Source organism: Eleginops maclovinus, chromosome 2, assembly GCF_036324505.1.
Source record: "Eleginops maclovinus isolate JMC-PN-2008 ecotype Puerto Natales chromosome 2, JC_Emac_rtc_rv5, whole genome shotgun sequence".
In the NCBI taxonomy this organism is placed as follows: domain Eukaryota; kingdom Metazoa; phylum Chordata; class Actinopteri; order Perciformes; family Eleginopidae; genus Eleginops; species Eleginops maclovinus.
Genome location: NC_086350.1, coordinates 11870944 through 11898579, shown reverse-complemented (window position 1 = coordinate 11898579; position 27636 = coordinate 11870944). Strand labels below are relative to the sequence as shown.

The following is a 27636-nucleotide window of genomic DNA, read 5'->3' as shown; positions in this document are numbered from 1 at the left end:
CTGCCTGTTTCACACCAAGAGGCAGTTAACACCGCAGCTCATGTCAATAGATATTGACCGCCAGATTGGGAGTGCTTATAAGCGCCGGCCTTTTTGTTTGAATGTCTCTCTGCTGTGAATTCAGTTTAAATCATCCTCAGTGTCCAAAGTGTAGCTTAGGGGCCCCATGACCAGTCACTCAAGAGGACAACTTGCACTCATACAGATATACAAACACTGACTTAGTCTGATGCTGTAGGTGACTTCATGGTGTATTTGATCTCCATTGTATCATTGCCGGGTATTTATTCTCCTTGACCCCCCTCTCCACATCTTTGTGAAAGCAGCTTATCCTACTGTGAAAATTACTATATGTTCAGACTGAGGTCTTTTCTTACACAAGAAACTACAGAGTCTTCCTCAGCCGGTCCAGAGACAAACCCTTTTTACTGTTGAGTGCACTGAGCATCTATGGGCTTGTGCAGTGGTGGAGTGAGAGGTTGTTAGCTGGTGAGGCTATGTGCACTCAGGTCTTCCTGCTGCAGATAGGGCTTTGTGAGGCTTGCTCATGTTTGTGTATGCCCTGCCCGGCCTGGCACCCCCGCGTCTCTACTCCCACTGCTTTCACCTGATGTGGCACAGCCTCTGTCAGGCCTGAGCGAGCGCCTGGCCAGCTCCGCTTCTTCAGGAGAGATGAAGGCATCTCAGAGCTATGCTGTGGGGGTGGGGGAAGCAAGCAGCAGCCTAAGCCTGGAGCTATCAGAGGCTGGAGCTCAGAGCCAAAAGCCTGTGGGCTGGATAGGGTGGGTGGAAGCTTGGCTTAACTTTGGCAAGACAAGCATAGGCACAGCCCTGCACTGCCACCCAATGGCTGGGGCCTGTCACTACAACCTTTAGCTCACCATAACCACAGCTAGTCATAATTACAGCACGCTTCAGTTGTTGTGAGTGCATGTCAGAACAAATTATGTAAGTAATGAGGCTGAAAACGCTAAAGGAGTCGAAACACACTGCACTGCTAATGCTCATGCAGAGAGAACACAAAAACAAACAATAGAGTGCACTCATACAGAGATAGACCTTACCGAAATAACAGGCAATTGCGCACAGTAAGGAAAAGATTAATTATAAATTAACCCTCTCAGTTAGGTTGTCACAGCCCGCCTACTGACTGGATTTCACTCTAATCCGGGCCGACGAGGTGCAGTGCCCTCTATTGTATGTGAGAATCACAAATCGCAGGAGGTGTTGTCTGGAGGAGAATTAATTGTGCATGTTCCACCACTCCCTTTTGTTCATTTTACTAAAATGTAGGCTAATTCCATGTAAACATGGCCGGTCTTGTTGACTCCAGCAGCGCGAGGAGAACAGACACAGATTCCTGAATGAATAGAGTGTGGCTCCGGGGTTAGTGGATTAGAGGCTCTGTGTTAAGGGCCTCTCCCGGGCATGCCTCAGGGACAAGGACATTATCCACATGACACATTACAAGCTCCCAGGCAGATGATTAAAATGGGCAGGGATCTCTGGATTGAACTTTAGCAGAAGTACTTTTGATGTGATCAAACTGGTTTAAAGAGGTTGGATGTTAAGGTGTACGAGGGATATTTGAAGCTGCTAGTCTTGGCAAGAGACAGTTAGGCCTGGCTAGAGGGGAGAGGCTGATGTAACGCTCTGACATAGTGAATGTATCTCCACTTGTTTAATTATTATAATTTTTAATGCATCTTATTAAGGCAAAAATCATAATATTCCTACCCTAATTGGTAAAGACTTGTGTTGCAATAGCTCTGATTGGTTGGCTGCATGGCTGGTTGCAGAAAAAGCATTACATGGTGAGGAAATATCCTGCGGGGATCTTTCCTCGATTTAGATCAGATAGCGGAGTTCGTCTGGCGCTGCAGTGCACTGTTGGGATGGTGGGACTGAGATGCTGGAGATCTGGAGGAATGCTGTGAGATAGAGATCTCCGGAGGGAGAGAGAGACAGGCGGGAGGGGGGCAGAGGGGGAGGTGGAGGTGGAGAGCGATGTAGCATCGGTGGCTCCAGTGATAAAGCAGAGAGCAGTGGGACGAGCTGGGAGTTCTGTGTCTCTGATGTGTGTGTGTGTTCTGTTGTGTTGCCCTGTGGTCCGCTCCTGAAGAGAAGGCCAACGATGGATGAGGCATGTCCTCTCTGTGCCTTTGTCCTCTATGGCGGGTATATCACAGGCCTGTCAACGACACAACATCACAGCCACTGAACACTTTTCCCTGTGGCATAGACAGAAGAAGACAGTAGCTGCAAGGTAGCCATGTTGTGGGTCTTTGTGGCTGCAGTGGATTAACTCCTGAGGTTTTTATGGTTTTGAAGTTTAAGAGGCTTCAAGAAGTCAAGTTTTCCATCAGCGAATATGTTGCCTCATGAGACCTAATAAGCCTTTGTCATTGCACAAGACTATTAGTACTACTGCACTGTATTAATAGTTATCGGTAGTTGGGTTTTTCCTTGTGTAAATTGTGTTGACATTGGCTGCGTGTGAAGACTTAAAATTCTCCAATCACTCTCACTCACACACACACACACACACACACACACACACACACACACACACACACACACACACACACACACACACACACACACCTTTCCAACTCTGTAAATATTCAGCTAATGCTCTATGGAAGTGTGGATTCAAAAGCCACCGTACGAGATGTTTTTAGAAGCACAGTGCTCTTTCATGTACCAACATGGATCCATGGTGAGGGTGTTGTACAGTGACTTGTGACAGCAAAATCTTGATTTGTATTTATTTTTTTTTTTTTTCTCCTTTTCTTCTCTGCAGCTCAAATCGAAATAATTCCCTGCAAGATCTGTGGAGACAAATCATCAGGCATCCATTACGGTGTGATAACATGCGAAGGCTGTAAGGTAAGCAGCAAGAGACTGTGTGTGTGTGTGTGTGTGTGTGTGTGTGTGTGTGTGTGTGTGTGTGTGTGTGTGTGTGTGTGTGTGTGTGTGTGTGTGTGTGTGTGTGTGTGTGTGTGTGTGTGTGTGTGTGTGTGTGTGTGTGTGTGTGTGTGTGTGTGTGTGTGTGTGTGTGTGTGTGTGTGTGTGTGACAGGAGAGCTTAGAGGGGGAAGACAGGGAAAATTGAGGAGGTAAAGAAAGTTGCTTGCTAGGAAAAATGTTTGAAAATGTTTCCAAAGTTTTACATTGATTTAGAAAAAGGGACTGCGAAGCGTAAACACATAGAACATGATCATTAAAGTGGTCAAGCACCACAGAGGACATCACAGAAAACTACAATTAGTAGGACAGAGTCATCTCTCTGCCTTGCTCTGCCTTTCCCTCCCAGGGACATGTCTTTTCACTGTTATTTTTTTTTGCTTCTGCTGCAGCCTGCTCTTCTTGAAATAAAATGATCAAAAGGAGAGAGCTTTGAATTATAACAGATTGTTGGCTGTTTGCTACAGTGTTGCTTCCATTGAAGCCGCCTTTTGTACTGTTTCAAATACGCCAGCCATTCACAGTGAGGGGAATTTTGTGCTTAGAGTGTATTCTTGTCCCTGTGCTTGTCACCAAGCACATCATTAGCATTCCTCAGCCAGCCTGCACCTTTGCTGTGTGTGTGTGTGTGTGTGTGTGTGTCTGTGTGTGTGTGTGTGTGTGTGTGTGTGTGTGTGTGTGTGTGTATGTGTGTGTGAGTGTATATTAAGGGGGAGAGATAGAAAGAAGGAGAGAGAGAGGGACCAGTTCTTCCCAGTGCTCCTCTCCCTCACACAGGAGCTGGAAGGAACAAACCACTAAAGAATAAACTGCTGAAATCTATCTTTAATGATTGCTAATTAGTCCACAGCAGAGAGGCCTTTAATGATATGTGCGAGTACAAAAGTTTGGACCATAAATCATAGCATTATTAAAGAGTGCTGCTTGTCACTGGCAGTTATAGCCTGTTTCCATAATGGCGTCCATTATAAAGCAACTTGGCAGCTGTCAGCTGTTTTTCTTGTAATTAAACAGCCAATGAGCAGCTAATTAAGACATATGTGTATGGAGCCGTGGAGTGGGGCATGTTAATGATGTGCTGGAATCAATTCATTAAGTCAAAGCATGAGGAATCCAGTCGGTGTGCATTCGCAATCCTTTAGCACTGCACATGCCAGTGCTGCGTTAATCAACACTAATAACCCCACTGAAGAAAAATACCATCCACTGTTATCATTCCTACCCAAACACACCACCCTCATGCTGTACACACTGGTGAAATGAAGCGCTCTTTGAATGCCAGATGTTACAGCATAACAGCCAGGAAAATACTGTCACTGTAGTATTATTACCTAATGTTTGGCAGCAGTAAAATAGAAATATCACCACTAGGAATATAGTAAATCACTATCAATCAGTAATGAATTTTGTCAGCACTAAAACTCTATGATGACATGAATTGATTCTGCAGGCCCAGAACATTTTTTCCACCCTCAGTGTTTCCATGCCCCTTCCTTTGCAGGGCTTCTTCAGGAGGAGTCAGCAGAGCAATGCAGCCTACTCCTGCCCCCGTCAGAAGAACTGCCTGATCGACCGCACCAGCCGCAACCGCTGCCAGCACTGCCGGCTGCAGAAGTGCCTGGCAGTGGGCATGTCACGAGATGGTAAGTGGGAAATGGGAAAGGTGGGTAGAAACAGCAGGGTGACATGGTGAGTCAGGGGAGGTGAAGTGCCCAGGTTCAAGCCCCTGTGTGGGCAAGGATCTGCTCTGCTGAAGTGCCTTTGAAGCTTTAGAGAAGCTGCTGTGGACTCTGACCTCCCTATGAAGGCAAGCAAGAGAAGAAACTAATGTCCTCAGGAGATCAAAATATATTTTGTAATTTTCAGGAAATTATTGATAGTGGTTATTTGTGATAAGATTTAGTGAATATTGGATTCAATTAGCAATTACACAGAAAAGGAGAGGATTAGTCAGCATCTTCTTACAGCAGGAAGTGCAACTTCTTGGTATGCACTGGAACAAAAGTTTTCTTATATACTGTAGGTGTATATTAAGAGGTAAACGGTCAACATTTTGAGCCTGAGGTATATTCAAGAAAGAGTAGTTGTAAAACCAACAACATCATGACTCTTTTGCAACTATTTGAATCGGAGGATGAATCGGAAGATGAAACCCTCTTTATTGTCACATACATTCACACAGCAGAGCACACACAGTGAAATTGGTCCTCTGCATTTAACCCATCCCAGTACTAGGAGCAGTGGGCAGCTACCGTGCAGCGCCCGGGGAGCAATGGGGAGGGGGGATTGGAGATGTCCCGTGCCTTGCTCAAGGGCACCACAGCAGGGCCCAGGAGGTGAACTGGGACCTTTCCAAGTAGCAGTTCACTTTCCATATTTCAAGTCTGTTTGGGGACTTGAACCGGCGATCCTACGATTCCCAGTCCAAGCCCCTACTGACTGAGCCACTGCTGGCAACATACGGTTGTAATTAAAGCCTGTGAGCTTTTATTTATTTAGCTGTTATTGGCCCTTTAGTATGTGGTACATTTTTTTGAATCAATAAAAAGTTAAAGACATAACATCCAAAATTGGTGTTTTCAGCCTTTTCAAACATTTGAGATTTGCTGCTTTTCTTTATTTTCTCATCAAATTAAAGAGAATATCATTTATTTAAGACTTGACGAAATGGGATACACATTTAACGTATGTAGACCAAAAGATGAATTGGTTTATCAATGCAAAATAATCTGCAGATTAATTGATAATGAAGATGCAGCTCTAGGACTTTGTATATTTAGGTATGGAGACAGAGGAAACACACACACACACACATACAGATAATGACCGTCATTATTCTCAAAGAGACACAAGACATATCCCAATATAATTGTAAAATGAACACATGCTAAGACGGCAGTCTATGTTCATTGTCTGCCAGTAGCAGGTGAGTGCTTTGTCTGCGGGACTAATTTGTTGCTGTGAAAGAAACTAGGTTTGATGAAATAGGAGGTTGTTAGAGGTTGTCATTAGGGCTGCTGCACCTGAGATGCTGTAATGGGAGCACACAGGTGGGGATGTGTGCTGGAGTGCTCCTGCTGAGCCAGGCTAGGCCAGTCCAGACTCGGCTGAGCTGAGGTAAATTTGTCAGAACAAAGCCTCTCTAATATTTTCTATTTTAGTAAAACACACAAAGGAATTCACAGGGATACAAGACAACCTGAACATACATGAACAGAGGTTGGCCTTTCTTTATGCACACTATTTAAATTCAGTTACACACTCATGCATAACTATTCATAAATGAGAATGAACACAGAAGTAAATTAGCACTTATGAGTGCCTTTGCATAGCCACACACACACACACACACACACACACACACACACACACACACACACACACACACACACACACACACACACACACACTCAGGACATCGAAGGTGACTCTTGCCTTCACTCAACACACCAGAGCCCATCTGCCTGCACTCTCTTCCTTGTGGCTCAATTCACCTTCTACTGTGCATAGACAAACTCTCTCACACACACACACACACACACACACACACATACTGTGATCGGCTGACATCCTGCCAGGCCAAAACTCTGGCCAAAGAGTTTCATTCTCAGTCCCAATGTTTAGTCTGGAAGCCTTGAAACAGGAGGAACTAACTTAGCCGGTTTAATGTTTGAGTGGCTGGTAAGCTGTTAGTCACTTACCACTTTTGCCTCTTTACTTTAGTAATCATTTCCGTCACTACTGATCCCTCCTGAAATATGGGAATTACTTTATTTTTTGTCACTGTTATCTGTTTAAAGATGATATCCCTCTTATGTACTGTACTGTAGGTCAGTATAGTGGAGTAAGATGCTTTTAGCAGGCATCTCCTCCTGTAAAAGTAACATATGACTTAGACAGACTAGTGTTGTGTTACTGTGTAATTAAAAGCACAAATCTCTCAATGATATACACATTTTTATTGCAAATAGGGAATTAATATGCCCAAAAATCCGGTATTCAATATTTTCCTTGGCCAAACAAGTAATTGCGTGGAAGATTGAGAAACCGAGTATTTGTTTTTGGTACGTAGAATTTTGCCTATGTGAGATATAATTTGAGTCTTCTTCTGATGGTAACCCATCCCACTCGTAATATTACTTAACTTGTGATGTTTCCCTTGAGTTTGACTTATGTATTGTCCTTTCACAGCGGTGAAGTTTGGCCGAATGTCGAAGAAGCAGCGAGACAGCCTGTACGCTGAGGTGCAGAAGCACCGGCTGCAGCAGCAGCAGCGTGAACACCAACAACAGCCAGGAGAGGCGGAGCCACTCACACCTAGCTATGGCCTCTCAGCCAATGGCCTCACAGAGCTCCATGACGACCTCAGCGGCTACATGGATGGTCACACTCCTGATGGCAGCAAACCGGACTCTGCAGTCAGCAGCTTCTACCTGGACATCCAGCCATCTCCTGACCAGTCAGGCCTGGACATCAACGGCATCAAGCCGGAGCCCATCTGCGACTTTGCCCCCGGCTCTGGCTTTTTCCCTTACTGCTCCTTCACCAATGGAGAAACCTCCCCTACAGTGTCCATGGCTGAACTAGGTAAGGAGCAGGAAAGAGACGGGGGGGGGGGGCAAGAGGAGAGACAGCAAAATGGAGGAGGGGGGAGAACAACTCAACCGTGGGGCAAACGACACAAAGGTTGCTTAAAATAGCAGGAGGTTGGAGACTCATCTCCAACACTCATTAAAAGAGCCTCTTTTTTGTAATTAGTTTCCATTAATTAGGGCCAATCAGGATCCAGCAGGGCAGGCGTCTGGGGAAATCATTTTTTTAGGCTCCCCTGTGCCTAGGAACTCCTTTTAACAGATGTGTTTTCAAAACCATTTAAATTCTTATACTCAATATTTCTCTCTGAGAAAATGTGACCTTTGTTTCAGTAAGTAACGTGGCGCCCCTCCTCCTCTCTGTGTATTTGTGTCATAACTAGATTGGCTTTGCCTCAACCTTAAGTTATGAGCTTCCTGCAGGCAGTAAAAGGAAATGTCAACAAGCCTTTTCCCAGTCAAAAAAAGCCCACGCGTATCCGCCTCTCCTCCTTCTGAAAGCTCAGTAAATAAATCTTCTTTTCCTGTGGCACATTCCAGCAGTGAGGTCTTCGTTTTCACATATGTAGCCTTGTGAGCAATATTTAGATCTCAACTGTAATCTTGTGGGTTTCTGACGGCGGTTGTGTTGCAGAGCACCTGGCCCAGAACATCTCCAAGTCCCACATGGAGACATGTCAGTACCTGAGGGAGGAGCTGCAGCAGATGACCTGGCAGGCCTTCCTGCAAGAGGAGGTGGAGAGCTACCAGAGCAAGGTATTTTGACCACAACTGGGCCTGTGCTGGCCTCCACAGCAGTTACAGTCATCAAATCCATTGTTTTAAGATAACCTATTCTGTGTCCTATGTGTTCTTAGCCCCGGGAAGTCATGTGGCAGCTGTGTGCTATCAAAATAACGGAGGCCATTCAGTATGTGGTGGAGTTCGCCAAGCGCATCGACGGCTTCATGGAGCTGTGTCAGAACGATCAGATAGTGCTGCTGAAAGCAGGTATGACAGCCTGTCAACATGGCCTGCTGCCGTCAAACTCACCCACCACCACCCTCAGCACCACCCCCCTCTGGCATTGTCACAAGGGCGTAGCTGACCTGACTGCACAAAGCCCTCTTCTTCACACGCACAGACAGTGTCACAGGGAAGAGACCCCACCCTGCCTTTTTCCTCTTTTTGTCTGTCGCCCTCTATTTTGTTTTGTCCATTACATGTAGCAGCAACGGACACAGCATTAGATAAGCAGTGTGTTTCTAAGCTCAGATAATGCCTCTCATGACTGCTGACATTCCCTTCTCTTATTTCACACACCGATGATGTCTGCTTATTCAGCTGCTCGTGAACACATACTAAGAAAATATTAAATAAAGCAATGGCTCTCTGCGTTCTGTCACCTATATTTATGCATAAATACAGATACTCAAACACACAGATACAAACACACGGCGCATGCAGCAAACAAACATCTCTCCCGGGTCTTTCCCTGAGTATTATTTACATTAGCGCAGCCAATATGAATATTGAAATAAAGACTGAGATCCCTTGTCAGACATGACATTTAAAACAGTGGCATCTCCCTTAGAGGCAGTAATGGCTTCTGTTACATTTTCTTGATCCTCTTATCCACTCCCACAGAGTGCTTCAAATTTGCAGGATGGAATAAATTCTCTACCTATATTGCTAAATAAAGATTGAATGAATAAGCACTGTCACTACTGAATAAAGGGCAATTTTTATCTGGCATGTTATTATGGAAGAATAGCCTTCAGTCTATGATATTATCATCTGCAGAAGTGTTTCTTTTTCTTCCTTTGAAGGCAGGCTTCTTTATTTCAAAGTGGTTTTGTTATTCATATTGTTGAAGAATAGCACAAAGCACAATCATGTGTTTTGCACTCCTTACTGATGTGTAACTGTTTTGGGGGAAAAAAGAAAACAACGCTCAGATTCAGCATCTTGTTCCTGTCTGTCTCCACAGGCTCTTTGGAAGTTGTGTTTGTCAGAATGTGCCGTGCCTTTGACTCGCAAAACAACACCGTCTATTTTGATGGAAAGTATGCCGGACCTGATGTGTTCAAGTCATTAGGTAAGTGGAGTGGGTGTATATGTGTGTGTGGGTGGAGGTGTGCATGTTTGAATGAGCTTGCATGTGGGTGTTTGTATTCTGCAGTGTCTCACTCCTTCCCTTGGTGTAATAGCCAAAATTAGAGTGTGCTGTTCTGTTTAACACACTGCTGGAGGCCTGGAAGCCAACCCTGAGCATGTATCCTAGCCTCACCTGGAATTGCTGTCTCTGCAGTGGTTATTTATGGTTAAGAGAGATGTTAGCCTGACTCTGCTGCATATACAGTAGCTCCTGTAACTGTGGAATACATAAAGCCAGACGAAGAGTCTTTAGGGAGAGTGCTATCAAAACCATCATTGATAGTTTGATATAAAACATCTCAGGTGAAAGCAAATAGCAATCGTGTTTGACTGCCATGACATTAGTTTCACTGTCACGATGGAATTTCTTGCATTTCCGACTGCCTTTTGACGGAGAAAAATGTAAATGTGTCCCCATGGTGGTAGTAGAAATGCTGAATTCTGTTTCTTGGTGTACGTTTCCATTCCTTTTACCTCTCTGCTTGTGTGCGAGTGAGCATGTGTCCCGGCTTCAAGAGTCCCAGTGTCCTGTGTGTTCTGTACTGAGGGGTCTGCGGCGGGGGAGGCAGAGTGATGGGCTTCCCGAGCTGCGGTGGCATCCGGCTGTCTCTCTCTATCCCCGATAATTGATTTAACTAAAAGCCTCAATAGTGACCTCATTTTGGCTTGCATAACACCACCCAACTGCCAAAAGTGACTCGTCTGGGAGGCAAAACTCAGTAAAAGCATTGCCTGTTCTGCTTAAGATGCTCCCATGTGCTGTCAGCATGCCGCTCTTATTCATTCCTTCTCCTTCCTCTCCGCTCCCTGTGTGCCTCTCTCCCAATAAAGATCAAGAGTGAATGTTGTTCTTTGGTCTTCCTCATCCTAAGCCCTCTCTCTGTGTCCTTTGCTGTGGCAGGCTGTGACGACTTGATCAGCTCCGTCTTCGAGTTTGGGAAAAACTTGTGTTCTATGCACCTGTCTGAGGATGAGATCGCCCTGTTCTCCGCCTTCGTGTTGATGTCTGCTGGTAGGTGTCACTCACAGAGCAAAGAGAAAAAATAGGTAGACGAACAATCAGCACGATAAGGATCGCTGTTGCCCTCCTGTTTCCTCTGTCAATTAGTTCCTTATATTAGTGCCACTTCATCATTACTTTGGGCCAAGTTGACTTTTCAAGGGCCTACGTGTGTTTTTTTTTACAGTAATTAAAAGTTATTATAATTTACCTTTCCAGACCGGTCTTGGCTCCAGGAGAAAGTGAAGGTGGAGAAACTCCAGCAGAAAATCCAACTGGCCCTCCAGCACGTCCTGCAGAAGAACCACAGAGAGGATGGTATTCTTACAAAGGTACAGTGCGAAGCAGTACACACTACATCCATTACTCCTGAAAGTAGCTGTCTGCTCAGCAGGCTCTAAACTTGTAGCAGTGTAATCTCCCACTGTTTAGGATCTTTATCCACAGTGAGATAGATTAAACTTAGACATATATCAGAGGAAGTACAGTAATGTTACATGAAATGCCTTTTTATCAGTAAAGAACGGGCAATTTATCAATTGTACCTGCCCCATAATATGACTTGTCAAGTTCTCCTTGCGCCTGAGCGCTTGTCTCAATATTTACAAATCTGTTTGCCCCCTTGTGAGAGGGAATACACTGTAGGGAGGAATGTTTTTCACTACGATTGCTCCATGTCCTTGCCTCCCCGTGAATCTAAACAGCCTGTCTCCTCTCTCTCCACAGTTGATATGCAAAGTGTCGACACTGCGAGCGCTGTGCAGTAGGCATACAGAGAAGCTTACCGCTTTCAAAGCAATATACCCAGACATTGTGCGTGCCCACTTCCCTCCCTTATACAAGGAGCTGTTCGGATCAGACTTTGAGCAGTCCATGCCCGTTGACGGGTAGCAGCCCTGCCAGGTGCCAGTGTGCCCACCGTAGGGGAATGTGGAGGAGGAATCTGAGACACTTTATTGGTGCCCTGCACACACCAGAGCGGACAGATGGCACGCTGTTCAACTTCTTCTTTTACATCGGAGGGGAGGGCTTAGGGAGTTGATTCTCAAGGTTTACTTTATTGAATTTAGTTCTCTTTGGAAGACTTGTGGGACCCAACAACCCATGGGACCTGAAGAGGAAATAGGGACAAATAATTTCTGTCTGGTTGAACTTGACCCTCTTTTGCGCATTTCTGACATAATTCACTTTATTCAATCATTTTCACCAGTATTTATTGCATTGCCTTTATTATGATTTACTATATGACTCAGTAATAGTACAAACTATTACTGAGTCACTTGGAAGTAAAAAAGCTGAAGAAGTCTTCAATTAGAAGATAAATCTGCAAAAATCAGTATTATTTTTCAAATTGCATTCCCAAAACGTTTAAGTGTTTTCTCCTTCAAACTTTGAATAGTCTTATCCCTTACCTCCCCACAACTGAAACAAAGTTAAAATGCGCACATTTTGGTCAAGTTCAGCCCCTTTTCTCTTGTGTTCAGTCGAATATATTTTGGACGCAGTACTGGGAATGAAAACTCACAGCGACTTTGAGGGAGGGTCTGTCGGCATGGTGATGCAATCGGCACCTCTCTATGGACAATCGTTAAAAAAAAAAAAGAAACATAGAATTCTGGTAATTCTAATGAAAACGCAATGATTTTAGCTGTCAAAGACTCCATCCACCATTGTTGCATAGTGAAATCATGTAAGGCCATCTGCTATTAATCCTTCTCTGGACTGGTGCCCTGGAAAGCACAGGGCACCAACACAATGAAAAGGGTCCATTCCACCTGTTTTATAATGTACTACAGGGTATATGGTCATAAGTACTTACTATACAGAAAAAAAGTAATGTTTATAGAATCTATTTTAAATAACATGTATGATATTAGTAGTTAGGCCATTCTTAACTGTTGAATTGATAAGGCACTTTTATTTACACCTTTCTTTAATTTAAGAATTGTATATTTACCTAGTGATGTGTTGCATGTGCACAAGAAATACAAGTTGAACCATGGTCACAGAGGCTAGTCCTGGGAGCTGCAGATGATTATGGTGTGGAAGTGCAAGGCCTGTCTGTTAGCGTGAGGCTGCTGGTGGGTGAACAAAGAGGCAAAGATGAGAAGGCAGGTTAAAAGGAGCTCTATCACCTTTTACCTCAACCTGCATGTCCCCTGTCAAAATATAGATCTGATAATGCTTTTTAGCAGAAGTGAACACATACTAAAACAGCCACCAACCTTGCAGTGGCGTAACAATCTTGCAGCCTTCTTTAGTTTTGTTATGAATGGACCTGCATTTGTTTAAACCTTTTTTAAAGACAAGAAACTGCGGTATTGCCTGGTGACAGCATGACGTTCATAACATTGTTTTTATTTTTTTATATTTGGTTCTTATTTTACCATACAAAATAGGCTACAAGGAAACATCCCAGCCTCACCGTGCGGTCGGACTGGATAGATCCACATAGCGACGCACACACATAGACTGTAATCCAATTGTTCCATCTAGTGGAAGGTAAAGATACAGCAGGCAAGCTGACAGCCTAATGACAAACATACACTGTCTGACCCTAAAGCACATTTATGAGCCTCTGTCAAAATGTTTGGTGTGTTTTTTTGTTGTTTTTTGAGTTACTTTATCTGCCTTCTCACCGCAGCCTCAGCCTCAGCCACGCCACAACAGGACACAGAAGAAACAGTGAAGGGAAAGTGAATATTCAAAGCCTTGTCTGGTAGTAAAGCTTCTATTTTTGTAACATGTTTTGGTTAATAAACTCATGAAAGAGAACAAGGGAGAGAAAAAGATGTCAGGTAGCACTTAACTATATTCCTGCAATAATTAGACTAGCTGTTCTTTGTATGATTAGGGGAGAAACATAAAAATGGTAGGACAAGTGCTATTTTCAGAATGCTTTGTTGTTGTGCTTCTGTTTTGTTGAGTGTGTCTTTCTTGTCACTGTGGTAGTAAAGTGGTAGAAAAAACCCTGGATGTGCCAAACAGTAGTCGTTGCTTCTGCTTTCCAGTCTATTCGTCTATAACGTAGAATGGATTCCTAAGACATTCCAGCAATCTCAGTAGCGGCTTCTAGAAATATCTTTTAAAAAAAAGAGCGAGAAAAAAGAAAAAGGAAAAAAAATGATATCCCTTTAGAAACCCAACAAAGCATGTTGATACATCTGTCACCAACCGTAACATAGCATCCAGTTGTTTGTCTTTTGTTTTCTGTTTGCACACTATCATTCCTCTGCCGTGCAATTTGTACAAGGTGTTAATGCCTTGTGCTGTCACCCCTCAGGGAAGAGTTCCTTTTTGCGCTTTTTGTTTTTAGAGGACATTTGTTTGTATTCATAGGTATAGTTTGTGTTTTTGTCAGGGATGTTCAATGAGAAGTGGTTGAGATTTAACATTTGAATATTTAACACAATTTTTACATTATTATTAATGTCTCTAAGGGGCCCCCAGCCACTCAAAAAACCACTGCTCCCCTGCGGTCAAGTTCAATAAAATCTCATCTCAAAAATAACAAACCCCATCACTTTTACAAGCTGCAGTTTTATCAACACACAGCATATTCTTGTCACAAAAAAAAAAAAATCAGCTTTGGTTAAAAACGGTGTCATCAGGGTCTTTAAAAATGATAACCCTCTTTGTTAGAAAAACCAAATATTCTTATGCAATACTAAATCTGTTGTGTTTGGGTTGTAGTAGATATGCTGTACCTAAGTAATAATCTCTGTTTTGATCCAATGTTATTTGGATATGCACAAGCCCTCTACGACTAGTAAACCTCAGTCTCCCAGCAAAAGAAACCCGTCTGGAACACTGCTAGACAATCCAGGCTGAGAGGCCCAGCGGGCCAGTGAGAGCATTGAGGGAGGAAGAGGTGTGAACGCTCAGGGAGGTAACAGGTAGACCGAAGAAGCAGCTCGCTTTCCTCTGGACAGATGCAGAGCATTTAAATAGCTCTCATCTGAATGCATGAGCTCTTTAAAAATCTCTTCAAAGCACTCGCTTGAGAGGATACGGCGTAGCACACTGAACAGTACTTACTGTTCAGATAATAAATAAGAGCCGGAGGTTTGGCTAATATCCTGTTATTTATTTAAATCATAAATCGGTTTGTTTCTTGAAAATTATTCTGTTGTTTTAAGCTATTGTAATAACGCTTGATGCTCACAAAATAATTCAGTATTTTCTCTAATATTATCAGCGAAGGTCTACCACCAAAACTTCTCTCATAAAGTGAACATTTGTTTTTCCTTCAAGTGGCATGTAATGTGTTCTACAATATTTAAAACAAGCAATATGCCTTGTGTTACAATTACGGGTCTCTACAGTGCAGTCATCACTCTATTTGAATTGACTTTACTCATTCAGCTGACTCAAACTGATGATGTTTACTCAAGCCCCATCACTCTGTTTTCATCTTATGTACTAGTATGTTTGCAATATTGACAGGATAGCAGAAAATGGTCATCAGACACATGGTTACTTGTGTCTAAACATTAACTGCGTTTTCACAAAGGCCTGTAAAGTGATGTCCTTCTGTATATTCTCACTTGAGATATCCCATTTTAGAAAGGGATTTATGCTAAGTGTGCTACTCAATCAGTGTATAGTATACAGTAAAATGTGCTGGTCCTTCTGTCTCTGCTCTGTTGTCTTTGTATAAAGCAATAGTGTGTGTGTGTGTGTGTGTGTGTGTGTGTGTGTGTGTGTGTGTGTGTGTGTGTGTGTGTGTGTGTGTGTGTGTGTGTGTGTGTGTGTGTGTGTGTGTGTGTGCCTGTTTGTTCTCAAAGTGTATGAATAAAATAAACCCCAGACAAGGCTTTAATAATTACAAAAGGAACAGGGTTATATGGATGAGGATTTTATTTTGGACTTTTTTTAAAGAATATAAGGTTTTGGAAATGCTCGGTTTGATCCATCCATAATAGGTGTAGGTTTCAAAAGCGTGACATAATGCCTTCAACAATTCAGAGTCTGCAGAACGCTGTGAGGCAACATTGAGCAGCTTCACAGAGAAAACACGTTCGCTGTCAGTCCAGACAGTGCAGCCACGGTCTGAGCTGAAAAGAAATGAAATGAATCCTGGAGTGTAAATTGTGAAAATGAGTGTTCTCGGCCGTAAATTGTGAAGATCAGCGTTATGTCACGCTTAACGTTGTGCTGGAGTGTCGATGTGTTACCCAGAATTATGAGTCAGTCGCCACATTTTAACAGAACTCATTTTCCAAAGCACAGCTGATAAGGATTTATGATTAAAAATATGTTTAAGAGTATAGTTAAAAAGAAAAAATGAAAAGCAACTTTTAGCCATAATCGAATGTCAAGCAATAATATATGTCTGTGTATTATTTTTAATTCTTTTGTGCATAATAGTCTTTGAACATCTGCATGTAAATACACCTCTTATTTATCACATTTTGGTTCATTTTGTGTTGATTTCGTGGATGTTTTTATGTTTCATCTGTATATTTGACCGGTTCCGTTCCCAGGTGGAGAACTAAGAACTTGACATGGCCTGTATGCTGTATATCTTATTTTCTCACTCTTTCTCTCTCCCTCATCCTCTGCTGTTTATTCACAATATTTAATGTTATTATTGATCACATGTATAAAGGTAGCTTTAAATTTCTGTCTGTATAAGTAAGAGGAAAATACTGCTACTAAGGCCTACCCAGTGAAACTATTTATCTGTTTATCAATGACACCATATTGTACGATAACTCTGTTTCTAGTTTGCCTCCTTCTTTTAGGATTAGTTTGATAGAGATAGGGTGTCCTGACATTTATTTTGTGTTGCCATGATGTGTGGTGCTCGGTAAGTTAATTTTGTGAACCAAGTATTGATTCCTAAGCCTGGCCACCCTATTAGTCCATTCATTTCATTGCATATTAATGTATTATTGATATTAGGACTCAATAAATAATAAAGATAATGAAAATGATAATGGTAAAAAATACCCAGCCAGTACCTGTATCAGTGTGCTCGTCTTGGGGTAAGGCACTTATTTCCTTATGACTTATAGCAAAGCTAGTATCTGCTAATTAACAAGCTATTTAAGGTTGCTTTTCTGGTTTGTGGAAAAATTATAATAGTCAAACTGAAACAGCAGTATATTGTGGGGTTTTTTTTCTTTGTCTGATTGTAAAACCACTCACTGAGGCTATAGTTTGTCAGGTTTTAAGATACTAAATATTTACCTCTCTTGTGTCTGCATAGTTCTTCACCTGATGCAGGGAAGTGGTGCTTGGATTTTAATAAACAGCGTCAGTATGCTTTTGTTATTCCCCATTTTGGACTATCCTAAGTCTGGTGTATTCAGACCAGTAGTGTAAACCTCTTGCACCACATAAAGTGTTACAAATTTACATGAAATAATTGCCATTTGAGGACAAAGTTGACCTTATCTCTCCACTCTGTAGCAAATATCAGTGAGAATATGCTTGCAATAATACACAACGTATCACACTGAGTGCCTCTCGGTGTAACAAGATGCATACATGGTTTTGATTGTCTTTTTTTGTGGTTTTCCAGACGTGTAATGAAGTGACAATGTATTTTGTACGAGGATGAATTCTCAACTCACATGCTTTTTCAGACTCTTTCTTTATGTGATGTTAATAATTTTCACATGGGTTGTTGCGCTATGTTAAAGGGTTTCAGTGTATAGATGGTCCGTTTAGAGTGTACATGTCATCCCTCACCTTGTTTTTTGAAAACTTAACTGGGAAGTTTGTTTCATGTTGATCTTGAATGGTGAAATAAATGCTCGCAGACAATGCTATAGAAAAGTTCACCTTTTTTTAGTCAGGCAAAACTTACAGGCAACCCACATTTCTTCACGTTGTGCTTGTTTTATATCAACTTTTTTTTATTTCACTGAGATTTACTAATGCATTGTATATCGAGTAGTTGTATGGGTTTATAAAAGAGGCATACAAGCATACATTTGGATTTCTTTAATGTTCTGTGTTCAATGTGCGCTCAATGGTTAGGGTAAATTAACATGAAGGGGGGGTGGAGCAGGGGTGCATTCTTTTTCCATGCAAAAGCAGTACAAGTTATGGGAAAGCTGAAACTAGTGTGTGGTTTTCACAAATTTCTAAGTCACACGTTTGCTACTGATGTTAAAATGGGGACAGATGATCATGTAACTTTTTATCCAGCTCTTTTGAAGTCTCTTTAGCAGGTAGTCTATTCACAAATGTAGTTTTGCTCCTTCTTGTCTGATTCTTAAATATGAAAATAAGTATTTTGATTCATTTTGTAAATACAGCTGTAAAGAAAAATAAGAAATTTAATGTTGTCTTTTAAATACTTTTCATTCTAATATGAATGTTGTTATATTGTACTTAGAAACTGTACCTTTAATATTACCTTTATTAAAAGTGCATTGGACACATCGATTTTAGATGTGCTTTATGTGCTGTTATCCCATAATAAAATTTACCGCTTGTAATGCGCTTCTATTTTCTGACTCTTTATCTGTCTCTGTTGTCTAATCTCTCTTCAGCTCACTCTCCTTTCAACTTAATAATCATATTGCATGTTTTTAATTTACAATAATTATATCAAGCTTAACCATACAAATTACTTTTCAATGTTTCCATCAGATGTAGCCGCTTCAAACCAATGTAACCTAGGTATTGTCCAATTTCTATATGATCAAAACATATTAGTATAAATAAATACATCTCAATTTGATGTGCAACTGGCAAAGATAAACTTAATCACACACTAAAACAATATTTAAGAGAACATAGAGATAGAGAGAACCTGTCAAAAATACTTTGACTGTAAACTACATCATCGGCCATATAGACATTAGGCTGTAAAACCATTAAGCAACGTGAGAATCTATTGGTGGTGGTCTTGACATGTTTCACTTGTTGGAGAAAAAAAAACGTTGACATGATACAATTTGAAAATCTGTCAAATGAGAAGTATTAGAGTCTTTGGTTACTTCAAAATGTTAATGTGCATATGATTGGAAAAGCAGATATTTCTAGAGGATAACTTTTCTCAATTCTTGACACCACGTTGACAAATAGGAGTTTTTGAGTACCTTGTTCCCGTATACATATTCATATAAATGATACTATTATTGTTAGGACACTATATTTAATCATTTTGCCTATATCTTTTAAAATGTTGGTGCATATACCTTGTGTTGGTATGATGTGATTTTAGGTTGGAAAATGCAAGAAAAAAGGACTGTAATAATTTGAGTGAAGACATTTAATTCAAACGCATCTTAAGATATTGTTGCCTGCAGAAACAGACACAAAAGGATGTCAAGTGCAAGACCATAATGGCATACAGTATGGCCAAAGCTTTGTACAATAACGACACATACATAAATATACATTTGTAATGTTCATAAACCTTTTGAAACAAAAAACAAGAATAACATGTTTTCTTTACAAGGAAAACAATATACTTTTTGAACATTAAGTAAAAAGTTGATAAATAAAAAGAAGGTCAGGGTGCAAAGAAGAATGTTGTTTTAAGGAGGGACCTGTATTCAAATACACTAAAAAGACATATGAATTACTGTCGATGTCCGGCAGGGGGCAGCAATGACCACAGAGCGCTTTAATGTCAACATAATTTCAGCACACGAAGAATGTCACCTGGCCAACGTTAGTTAGCTTGCTAACACATGTGGCTAACTCATATTTACAGTAGCGTCAATGATATTATTTACGCAGACCTCTGTTTAGTGTGCACATAATGGAGATAGTATGGTAAGTCATATGTTTACTATACACGTCAGCAGAATGTCAATGGTAGTTTGTGTGGCACTAAAGCAATTAACTTTGTGGTTATTTAATTTTGGCTAAAAGGGTAGTGTTGTGACTGACCGCTTGCTATGCTAACCAAAGGTGAGCTACTACTGGTAAACATTAGCATTAAAACCCGACAGCATGCATTATTAGTTGACGTAGCTTTATTTAAAACGCTAGTCGGTAGCAGGGAAGACTCAACCAGAGAGCTGCACCATGCTAGCCTTGGCTGCAGTCAAGCTATTATAAAAAATAAAATAAATAAAACTAATTGATTTAATTGTACGAGATGTTTGACTTATTGTGTTGGGTTTTAAACAGTTTTGTATCCTTTTTTTTTTTAAAGCTAATCCATAGCTAAATATCCCCCTTCCTAGATTTACCTAAACTATTTAACTAACGCCAAACACAACTTTAACTGTTGACTCTAGACTTGAATTAACTTCCAGAATTTGACTAGACATCGTTTTACTGTCTTATTGGTGTGATGTTTAACCAACCACCATAACTAATAGAGATATAGAAATGTGTTCTTGCTCTAAAACGGACTATATAAGACAGGGAATAACAAATGGAATTGAATTTTGTGTGTGTGTGTGTGTGCTTTTGAAAATGAGTTGCCAGCTTCTGAAGATCAATTTCATGTCAAAATCCTTGCTGATACACAAAAACTCAGTAGTGGTATATTTTGGAAAAAAGAAAAGAATGACACTGCTCCTGAGTCATCTATTACGTTGGTTCAAATGGTCATTTATAATGAGCACTACCCTAAAACAGAACCTCGGAGACACTCATTAAATTCCACTGTCTTGTATATCAAAAGAAAATGCCCACCTACAAAAGCGACAGAGAAACTGTAGCATATGTGTGGCTCAATGCAGAGCCTCTGATACTGTTTTCTTTTTCTTCTTTAAATGTAAGGGAGGACCCCCCAGTCCCTGATGCTCCTTTCTTTACCAAAGATCTCTATGACAAATATTCACTTTCACCCAATATAAGAGAGCTGTGGGAGTTTCTTCAAAGGTTTGTTGATGAATTAACATTTAAAGTAATAAATCAGCTCAAGAGCATTTTTACTGTGTTTTTAAAGGCTAAATATTTATTTTTTCTCCTTCCACAAGTCCTGTACAGAACATAAAACAGGATCATGGGACTTCAGAAGCATCCTCCTCCTCTTCTTCTAAAAAAGATGCTGCAGCCTTTAAAGGCAACAGTTGCATCAGCAAGAGTGAATCCTGTTCGGAGAGCTGTGATGGTGACGATCCGTGTGCAGATATTGATGTGCAGGGTGCAACAGAATGTAAGGATACAAAGAAATCGAGAGTCAAGCTCCATCAGATTAAGAATGAGGCAGGTGCTGTTTACCCTGAACCCAGACTGCCCTTCCCCTGTCTGTCCAGCCTGTCTGTCAAAGACCAGAAGACTTATCTTGGCTTTTTGATGAGTAAGAAAGCGAGTGATCCTCCACAGGTATCTACATTATCTCCTTAATGGTATTTAAATCCTGCCTGTCCTTTTTCCAGATGTTCTTCTAAATGTATTTTGTTAACATTTCAGAACTTGCAGGCACGTGTGAACAGTGAAGTGATGCAGTTCATGAGGTACCTGCAAGATGTGGCAAAAATATGTGCTGACGACTATAACTTCATAACACCGGGAGCCATGCAATATTCAGAGGTAGTGATACTGCGAGGATTGCACCCGTTATCAGCCCTGTGAGATTTATGTTCATAACTATTCAAACATAAGAGCCTTCATTTGTTCTTCAGGAGTTCTTTGGGGGGTGTTTGGAGCATATAAGGACGTTTCCTGAGCTCTACCAGATCTATGAGATGACTAGTCTGACCGGGGGAACATTCAACCCTGGGCTGAAGCTGACCTTTGAGAAACAGCTGCTGATCATGGTAATGAACTTTTGAAGTGCTACTATCACACAGGAGCTGTTCCAGTCACAGATGTGTAGGGTCACCACTTCATATGTTGTTCATTATGCCATTGTGCAGTTTTCTTTTCAACCTTTGCAACTTGAAGTGATGAATTGCAGAAACCGTCTTTTTGGTGTTTATTCACCATTTCATTTCCATATTTGTACCCTTTATTTCTCCAGGGCAATGTGGATATTACAGACCACACGATGGTGCCTGCTGATGCACAGCTTGCATCGGATTATCAGAGTGTTTCATCACAGAATCCTCCAGCTAAAAAAGCCAAGGACATGCACGCTGTAAGCAATTGTCTCCCTTTTTTAATTAGCAAGTCACAAAGCTGATTTACTGCTAGAATGGGATTCATGACCGCAGGTCTATTGTTACACCATTTCACTTCTTGCAGTTTTAACAAAAGACACCAGAGGGTGTTCATGTATTGCTGAGCATAACCAGTGCTAATTGTGTTTATAATTCTGAAAGATGTCCTGTTAGAAGTAGACTGTTGTGAAGTTACCTGTAGTGGTTTGACTGTAGTTCTGGTTGCCTGACCCAGTCTTGTTCTCCCCCACAGACAATCAGCGGTGATGTTAATGCCAGCAGCCTGTGTGCTCGTTATGAGCCTCACGTGTGTCTCACTCGAGACGCCCTAGTAAAGCTGCTAGATAACCATGGCCCTGACTTTGCAGAGCAATGGGAATTGCCTGTTTGGATCAAGTCAAACCCAGGAGAAGGTACAGCGTCATCATTCAGATACTCGTGCTGGTATAGTTGACGATAGATAGGACAAATATAGGGCTTGCTTCGCATGGGTAGAAATCTTTTATTTTTCTCTCTTTACTTAGTGTTGCTGAATACTTTGAAACAAGTAATGCCGAAAATGCCTTAAAAAATTATCCAATTGTATCTTATCAAAGCCAGATGTTGGAATGAATTATTTGCACTAAAGATGAGTTTAGTTAGATTGATGAACCCAGATATTTACCTTGCTACATAAATATCAAAGATACAAATAGCAGTGTGTATAGAAGAGACCTATAATAGGAGATGCATATTACTATGTTATTTTATTCAGTGACTCTTTTGCATTTCTTCACATTAAGTGATTTTAAATTTTAGAGCAACAATTATATTTCACTAGACTGTTAAATAGCTATTTTATATGAAAGGATGGGATTGTTATTCAAATGTTTATAAAAGTTTATATCATTTTTTATGCTTAATCATGTTTGTTAATGAAATCCAGTAAGCGTGTATTTACATTGAGTGGCCTCATGGTGGAACTATTTGACGGATCCTTTTTTTCACATGTTTTATTTCCAGGGAGTAAACAGAAGAAGACTGTGTATATAGACTCACCCCTTCTGAAGACTGAGATGACGATGAAAGAAGGAGCCATGTCTTCCATGAGGAGAGTTTGAAGCTCTCCATCAAGAAGAATGGAAGTAAAAATGTCTTCCATTTATTGACGGAGCTTCGTGAGGATGAGCAGCAACTCTGTGTATGTGTTCGCACAGACACACTTTATACCTGTAAGTAATATCATTAACGTGGTCTAATTTGATTAGAACATTAATCATTTGGTTTTCTGTTCCTCAATCAGGAGAGCTCAAAAAGAAATGTAGTGTCTTGTGAAAACAGCGGTCTTGACTTTGAGGTGGACCTTACTGACCTGGAGACATTTGGGGAGACGAAACCTATTAAAACCCCAAAGACGGCAAAAGGGAAGTATGAGCAAGATGCATGTGTTAAAAGAACAAAAGCTTCACTTTCTGCTCCTTCAACTGATACTAAACGTTCAAGTAAGCATCCTGCAAACGCTAGCAGCAGTTCACAAGAAGAGATGGACACCTCGTTGGCAGGTGAGGATGATCCCGTCACAGAGGAGAGAACTCAGCCAGTTGTGAAGGAAGCCATTGCACCAAAAAGTGAAGAAATGAGACCGGATTCTGCTCAGGAGTGTGACGAAGACTCACCTTTTATGAGAGACTCTGATGAGGAAAATTTGGTCATTGATGACTCTGTGTCTTCTGCTAATACACCAGTCCATGCAGACCCCCCCGCATCTGATTCTCTAAATTCAGAGTGTTCTTCCCCTGAAAAAGCAACAAAGCAGAAACGACAATCCAAAAAAGCAAAGGTATCCGGCGACCAGTTGGGCGACATCCTGCGCATGCAGACAGCCATGTTCAAATGTGGCAGTGACACGGCCAAAAGCTCCCCCGTATCCCAAGAGATTAACTCACCCATCCGAGGTGGGGGACCCTCAGTTCACTCCCATCCTACGTCTCTGGTTAAGCCCAGTGTGTCTTCATATTTGGAGAGAAACCACAACCAGGATGGAGGGAGCTGCTCTGCTTCAGGGGTCAACAGTTCCAATACAGAGCACAAAAGTTGGTGGCAATTGAATTTTCATTTATTGATTTAAGTTGTTTCTCTGTGGGGTTTATTAACATATTGTACATTATTGCCACCCACAGAGCTACTGTCAGAAGACCTGCAGGCTGGTGCAGAAGATGAGCAAGATTACGTTGCTCCAGAAGAAGGCAACCTGTTCTACAAGCTGTACAGCGTGCAGGACCTGCTGCTCATGGTGCGAAGCTCTGTGTCACTGACCCACACCAAGAGAGTGGGCCAAAACGACCAAAACCAGGTATTAGTCTTCACTCGTCCTGCAAAAAGTCACAAATAACTCAATATCTTCATCAGCCTGATTTCAATTTCTTTGCTTCACCACAGCATGTGCCAGTGCATATCTTGCCCAAGCTGGAGTACCAGTTGAGTTATGGTGTGGAGTGTCTGAACAGCAGTGAGGCCTGCCAGCTGTGGACCGAGACATTGCTCCACTCCAGCACTGTGCCCTGCATAGGTAACACTTTTATAGCTCTTCTTACCCCATACTATATTCTTTCAGTGAAAATAGAGACAGGAATGTTACCAAAATGCTCAGTTCTTGTGTTCTAGGGAGTACCGCTTTTAGTCTTTAATTTCTTTTAACATATAAGCCACCAAGATAATAGTAGTACTGTTTATGTGGATAAGAAACAAGCTTTTTCTCCTCTCCCTCCTTCAGAGGGTTCAGTAGAGTCAACATGGCAAATCCTCCCACAAACCAATGGAATAGTCTTCAGATGACTCACTGTCCGGCTGCGTCTCTGTGTTGATTAAGTTTATTTTGTTGCCATAACTACAGCCACATTTGATTATGGGGGAATTACAGACAACACAGTTTGCAGAGCTCAGCTAAATGTTGTTTTGAACTTCAGTCGAATTTTCTTAATACTTTTTCCAAACTGCTTACTGTTACTGTTGCTCAAGACTCAGAGAAAGACTTGATCTGTATTCTGTGAGAGATTAATTTATCTGTTGACTCGTGTAGGTGTTCTCTTTGGGTCTGTACACCGTCATCTAGACAGCATAATGGTTATTTGTTCTATCCCATGAAGGGCTTAGGCAAAAAAGAGTCCCTAAAGCCCACCCCTTTCCAGTCCGTTGGCATAGCTGACATTCTGGCCAGAGCATTAGTGTTGGTGTCAGTACAACACGTTAATATACTGCTTTCTTATACTCAGAAATACCTTTGCCAAAAAGTGGATGTCCCCCTTAATCAGGCATTTAAAACCTTAGCTGTGTTTAAAGAGTGAAAATCCCCTCGGTTTTCTGTCCCAGAATTCTTAGAAAATGATCAGCCAGTGAGAACACAGTAATAACATCCCAGCTTTATGAAACTATACCATAACTCCCACGTAAAGGACTTCCTTCTATGCTTAGAGCTGCGTACTTCGTCATGTGGTTTATCATGTGGCTTTCCCAGTAGTGTATTTATGGCTATGGTTGCAGGCTCTAAAAAAAGTCCATAATTGAAGGAAGGCACTGTTGGAATAAGCAGGCATTACATGCTGGAGTGGGAGGCAGGACCAATAAGCATTTCTTACCACCCACTTAAGCTTGTAACAATGCTGGCAAACCAACACAGGCTAATTACTCAGTAAGCACTAGGAAAGGCATTGATGATGAAGTGAAGCTCTTGATGTGCGCGCTCATTAGCTCTTGATCTTTCCTCAGCGAGTCTCTCACCCTCCCGTTCTGTCTCTGCAGCTCACATCAATGCGCTCACATCAAAAGTCGCTCTGCTCAGAAAGCTGCCCGACAACTGGAAACAGAGCATCTCCTGTGGGTTCAAGTGAGTGTCCTGACAGCAGATGTGCGCAGATGTTTAGGATTGATCTTATAACCCCTGTATGATTATACCTTTATGAATGTAGTTGTATTAAGTATTCGCATAATAAAAAACCCACGCCATTTTCATCAACGGTAGCTCCTGTTGCTTTTTTACACTCTTTTTTCACCTCTGTGGAACAAATAAAGGCTTTCTGGTTCTGATTTCTAATATGTCTTCTAGTTGTCTGAATTGGTGTTGATGATTAAAACTCCTGCCAGAAACAAAACTGACTGAAATATTAATGTTCCATCCACAGGCCTTCGAAGTCTCTGAATATTCTGCACCACCTACTGAAAAAGCTAACTGGGTAAGTTGATTGGGACATTGTTTATCTTAGCTTTGAATGCAGATTATTTATTGAGCTCTCTTACAAGAATGGTAGTGGCATGCATTTACAGTTTTAAATGTCTTTGGTCTACAGGGAGCACACAACATATTTAATGTGTAAAACTATTGAAATATATAAATGTGGTTTGATGGGTGTACTGTCCAAATTGGAGATGGGTTGGGTCTTTGTCTGTAGTTCTGTTGTTTAGTTACCAAGCAACATCTGCAGATGAATTATCTGTGCTCCGCTGTCTTTATGCTCTGTTCCAGATGATGAAATGATGAAACAGTCATGACTGTCAGCCTCGGGCTAATAGAAGGACAGTAGTTTGCCTTAATGTTTTCGTGTTGTAGGGTTACACAAGCGATTACTCAATAGCACATAACGCATGTGTCACCTTCTGCTTTCTTAAGGCTCTGTCGCCCCCCCCTCGTAATGTTCGGACATGTTTCAGTGTGTGGGTTCTCATACTAACACACCTTCAATGACTTAATTTGGTTTTGTAGGTTAGAGGAAGGACGGTACCTGATTGCGCACAAGGCAGGGGAACCGTTTGTGACCCTATTAAAAGTGGCTAATGGGAAAGTGAGTCAGGGGGTATACAACCTGCAGCAGGTCCACAGCTCCGTCCCTCAGCCCCCGACCTCCGGCCTCTTCCCCTGGATACCTGTTGATCCATCTGTGGTGCTGCCCTTCCACCAGAAACACGGACGTGTCCCCTGCACCTTCCCGCCAAAACCCTTTGTGCAGGTTTGTACCGGATTTACGTTATTGCGTTGACAGATGGAACTATGAAACAACCGCTATAGAGGTCATGAGAGGAGAAGTACACTGAGGTGAAATGTGTTGAAACCAGAAGAAGTATACACCCATTCTCAGGGATTCTCTAAATCCCAAGATGCATACCGGTGGGTGCAAAACCGTCAGTCCTGTTCTTATCAGACCAGCTGAGCCAGTGCACCGCTGCATACTTCTCCTACCCATGTCCAAAGCTAACAGCAGAGACAATAGAGAGCCAAATCAACAACTGCTCAGCCGTGTTAGTGATGTAGTGAGACATTCATCGGATGCCTGTCTGATTGCACATAGCAAGACATTTACACATCTTCAGATTGTTAACCACAATGGCAAGCTTTTCAAACAGCAACATTTGTACATTTGAGAATAACACATAAACATATAATTTGCAGTTATAATGTATGATCCTAAATTAATTTAGTCCAAGTTATTTACATTTCTTTTTAACTTCCTTCATCCTAGCAGACAGGGAAACAGGCGTCATCGCCCTCGCAGTACAACAACCGTGGAGCTGGATGGGCAAAGAACAACCCGAACACAGGAGGCAACTTGAAGAGAAATCAAAAGAAACGTGCAGCCAAGCGTAACAGGTTTATTAAAAACCTACTTCAGAAGTCCGTTTAAAGTCCCATTCAAAAGGATTTAATATCAAGAGGAGCTGAACCTGTACTGCTAAGGAAATGAAAGCCCTGAAATCAGTTCATACTGGTATTATATTAAGACTTTGAACATAAATGTGAACGTTTAAGCACTTTAAGAGCAGAATCTATAACTTTCTTTATATTCTATTTTTGTACATTTTGGTCATTATATTTTGTGAAAACAGATAAATAATAAACGTTGTCTAAGAAACCATATGTGAGTGTGTCTTTATAACTGCCTGTGTGG

General features: G+C 41.5%; 2 protein-coding genes across 3 annotated transcripts in view; both read left to right on the top strand.

The window, feature by feature from the left end:
• The window catches only part of roraa (RAR-related orphan receptor A, paralog a), a 168629-nt gene extending 150498 nt beyond the window's left edge, over positions 1–18131 (top strand). For both annotated transcript variants that reach the window (XM_063909074.1, XM_063909082.1), the window contains 9 exons: positions 2804–2889; positions 4468–4609; positions 7158–7553; positions 8193–8314; positions 8416–8548; positions 9528–9635; positions 10596–10706; positions 10914–11026; positions 11421–18131. In XM_063909074.1, the coding sequence (XP_063765144.1) occupies positions 2804–2889; positions 4468–4609; positions 7158–7553; positions 8193–8314; positions 8416–8548; positions 9528–9635; positions 10596–10706; positions 10914–11026; positions 11421–11585 (1376 nt within the window). In that variant the 3' untranslated portion in view covers positions 11586–18131. The remainder of the gene's footprint in view (positions 1–2803; positions 2890–4467; positions 4610–7157; positions 7554–8192; positions 8315–8415; positions 8549–9527; positions 9636–10595; positions 10707–10913; positions 11027–11420) is intronic.
• A 1180-nt stretch (positions 18132–19311) lies between these two features.
• ice2 (interactor of little elongator complex ELL subunit 2) lies at positions 19312–27600 on the top strand. Its single transcript, XM_063897873.1, is given in 16 exon segments — positions 19312–19436; positions 20397–20498; positions 20597–20945; positions 21033–21152; positions 21245–21379; positions 21583–21699; positions 21975–22134; positions 22724–22786; positions 22789–22901; positions 23004–23793; positions 23881–24053; positions 24140–24269; positions 25499–25583; positions 25879–25929; positions 26457–26700; positions 27214–27600. Coding segments are annotated over 16 exon segments (2805 nt in total). The 5' UTR covers positions 19312–19422; the 3' UTR covers positions 27373–27600.
• Positions 27601–27636: the final 36 nt, after the last annotated feature.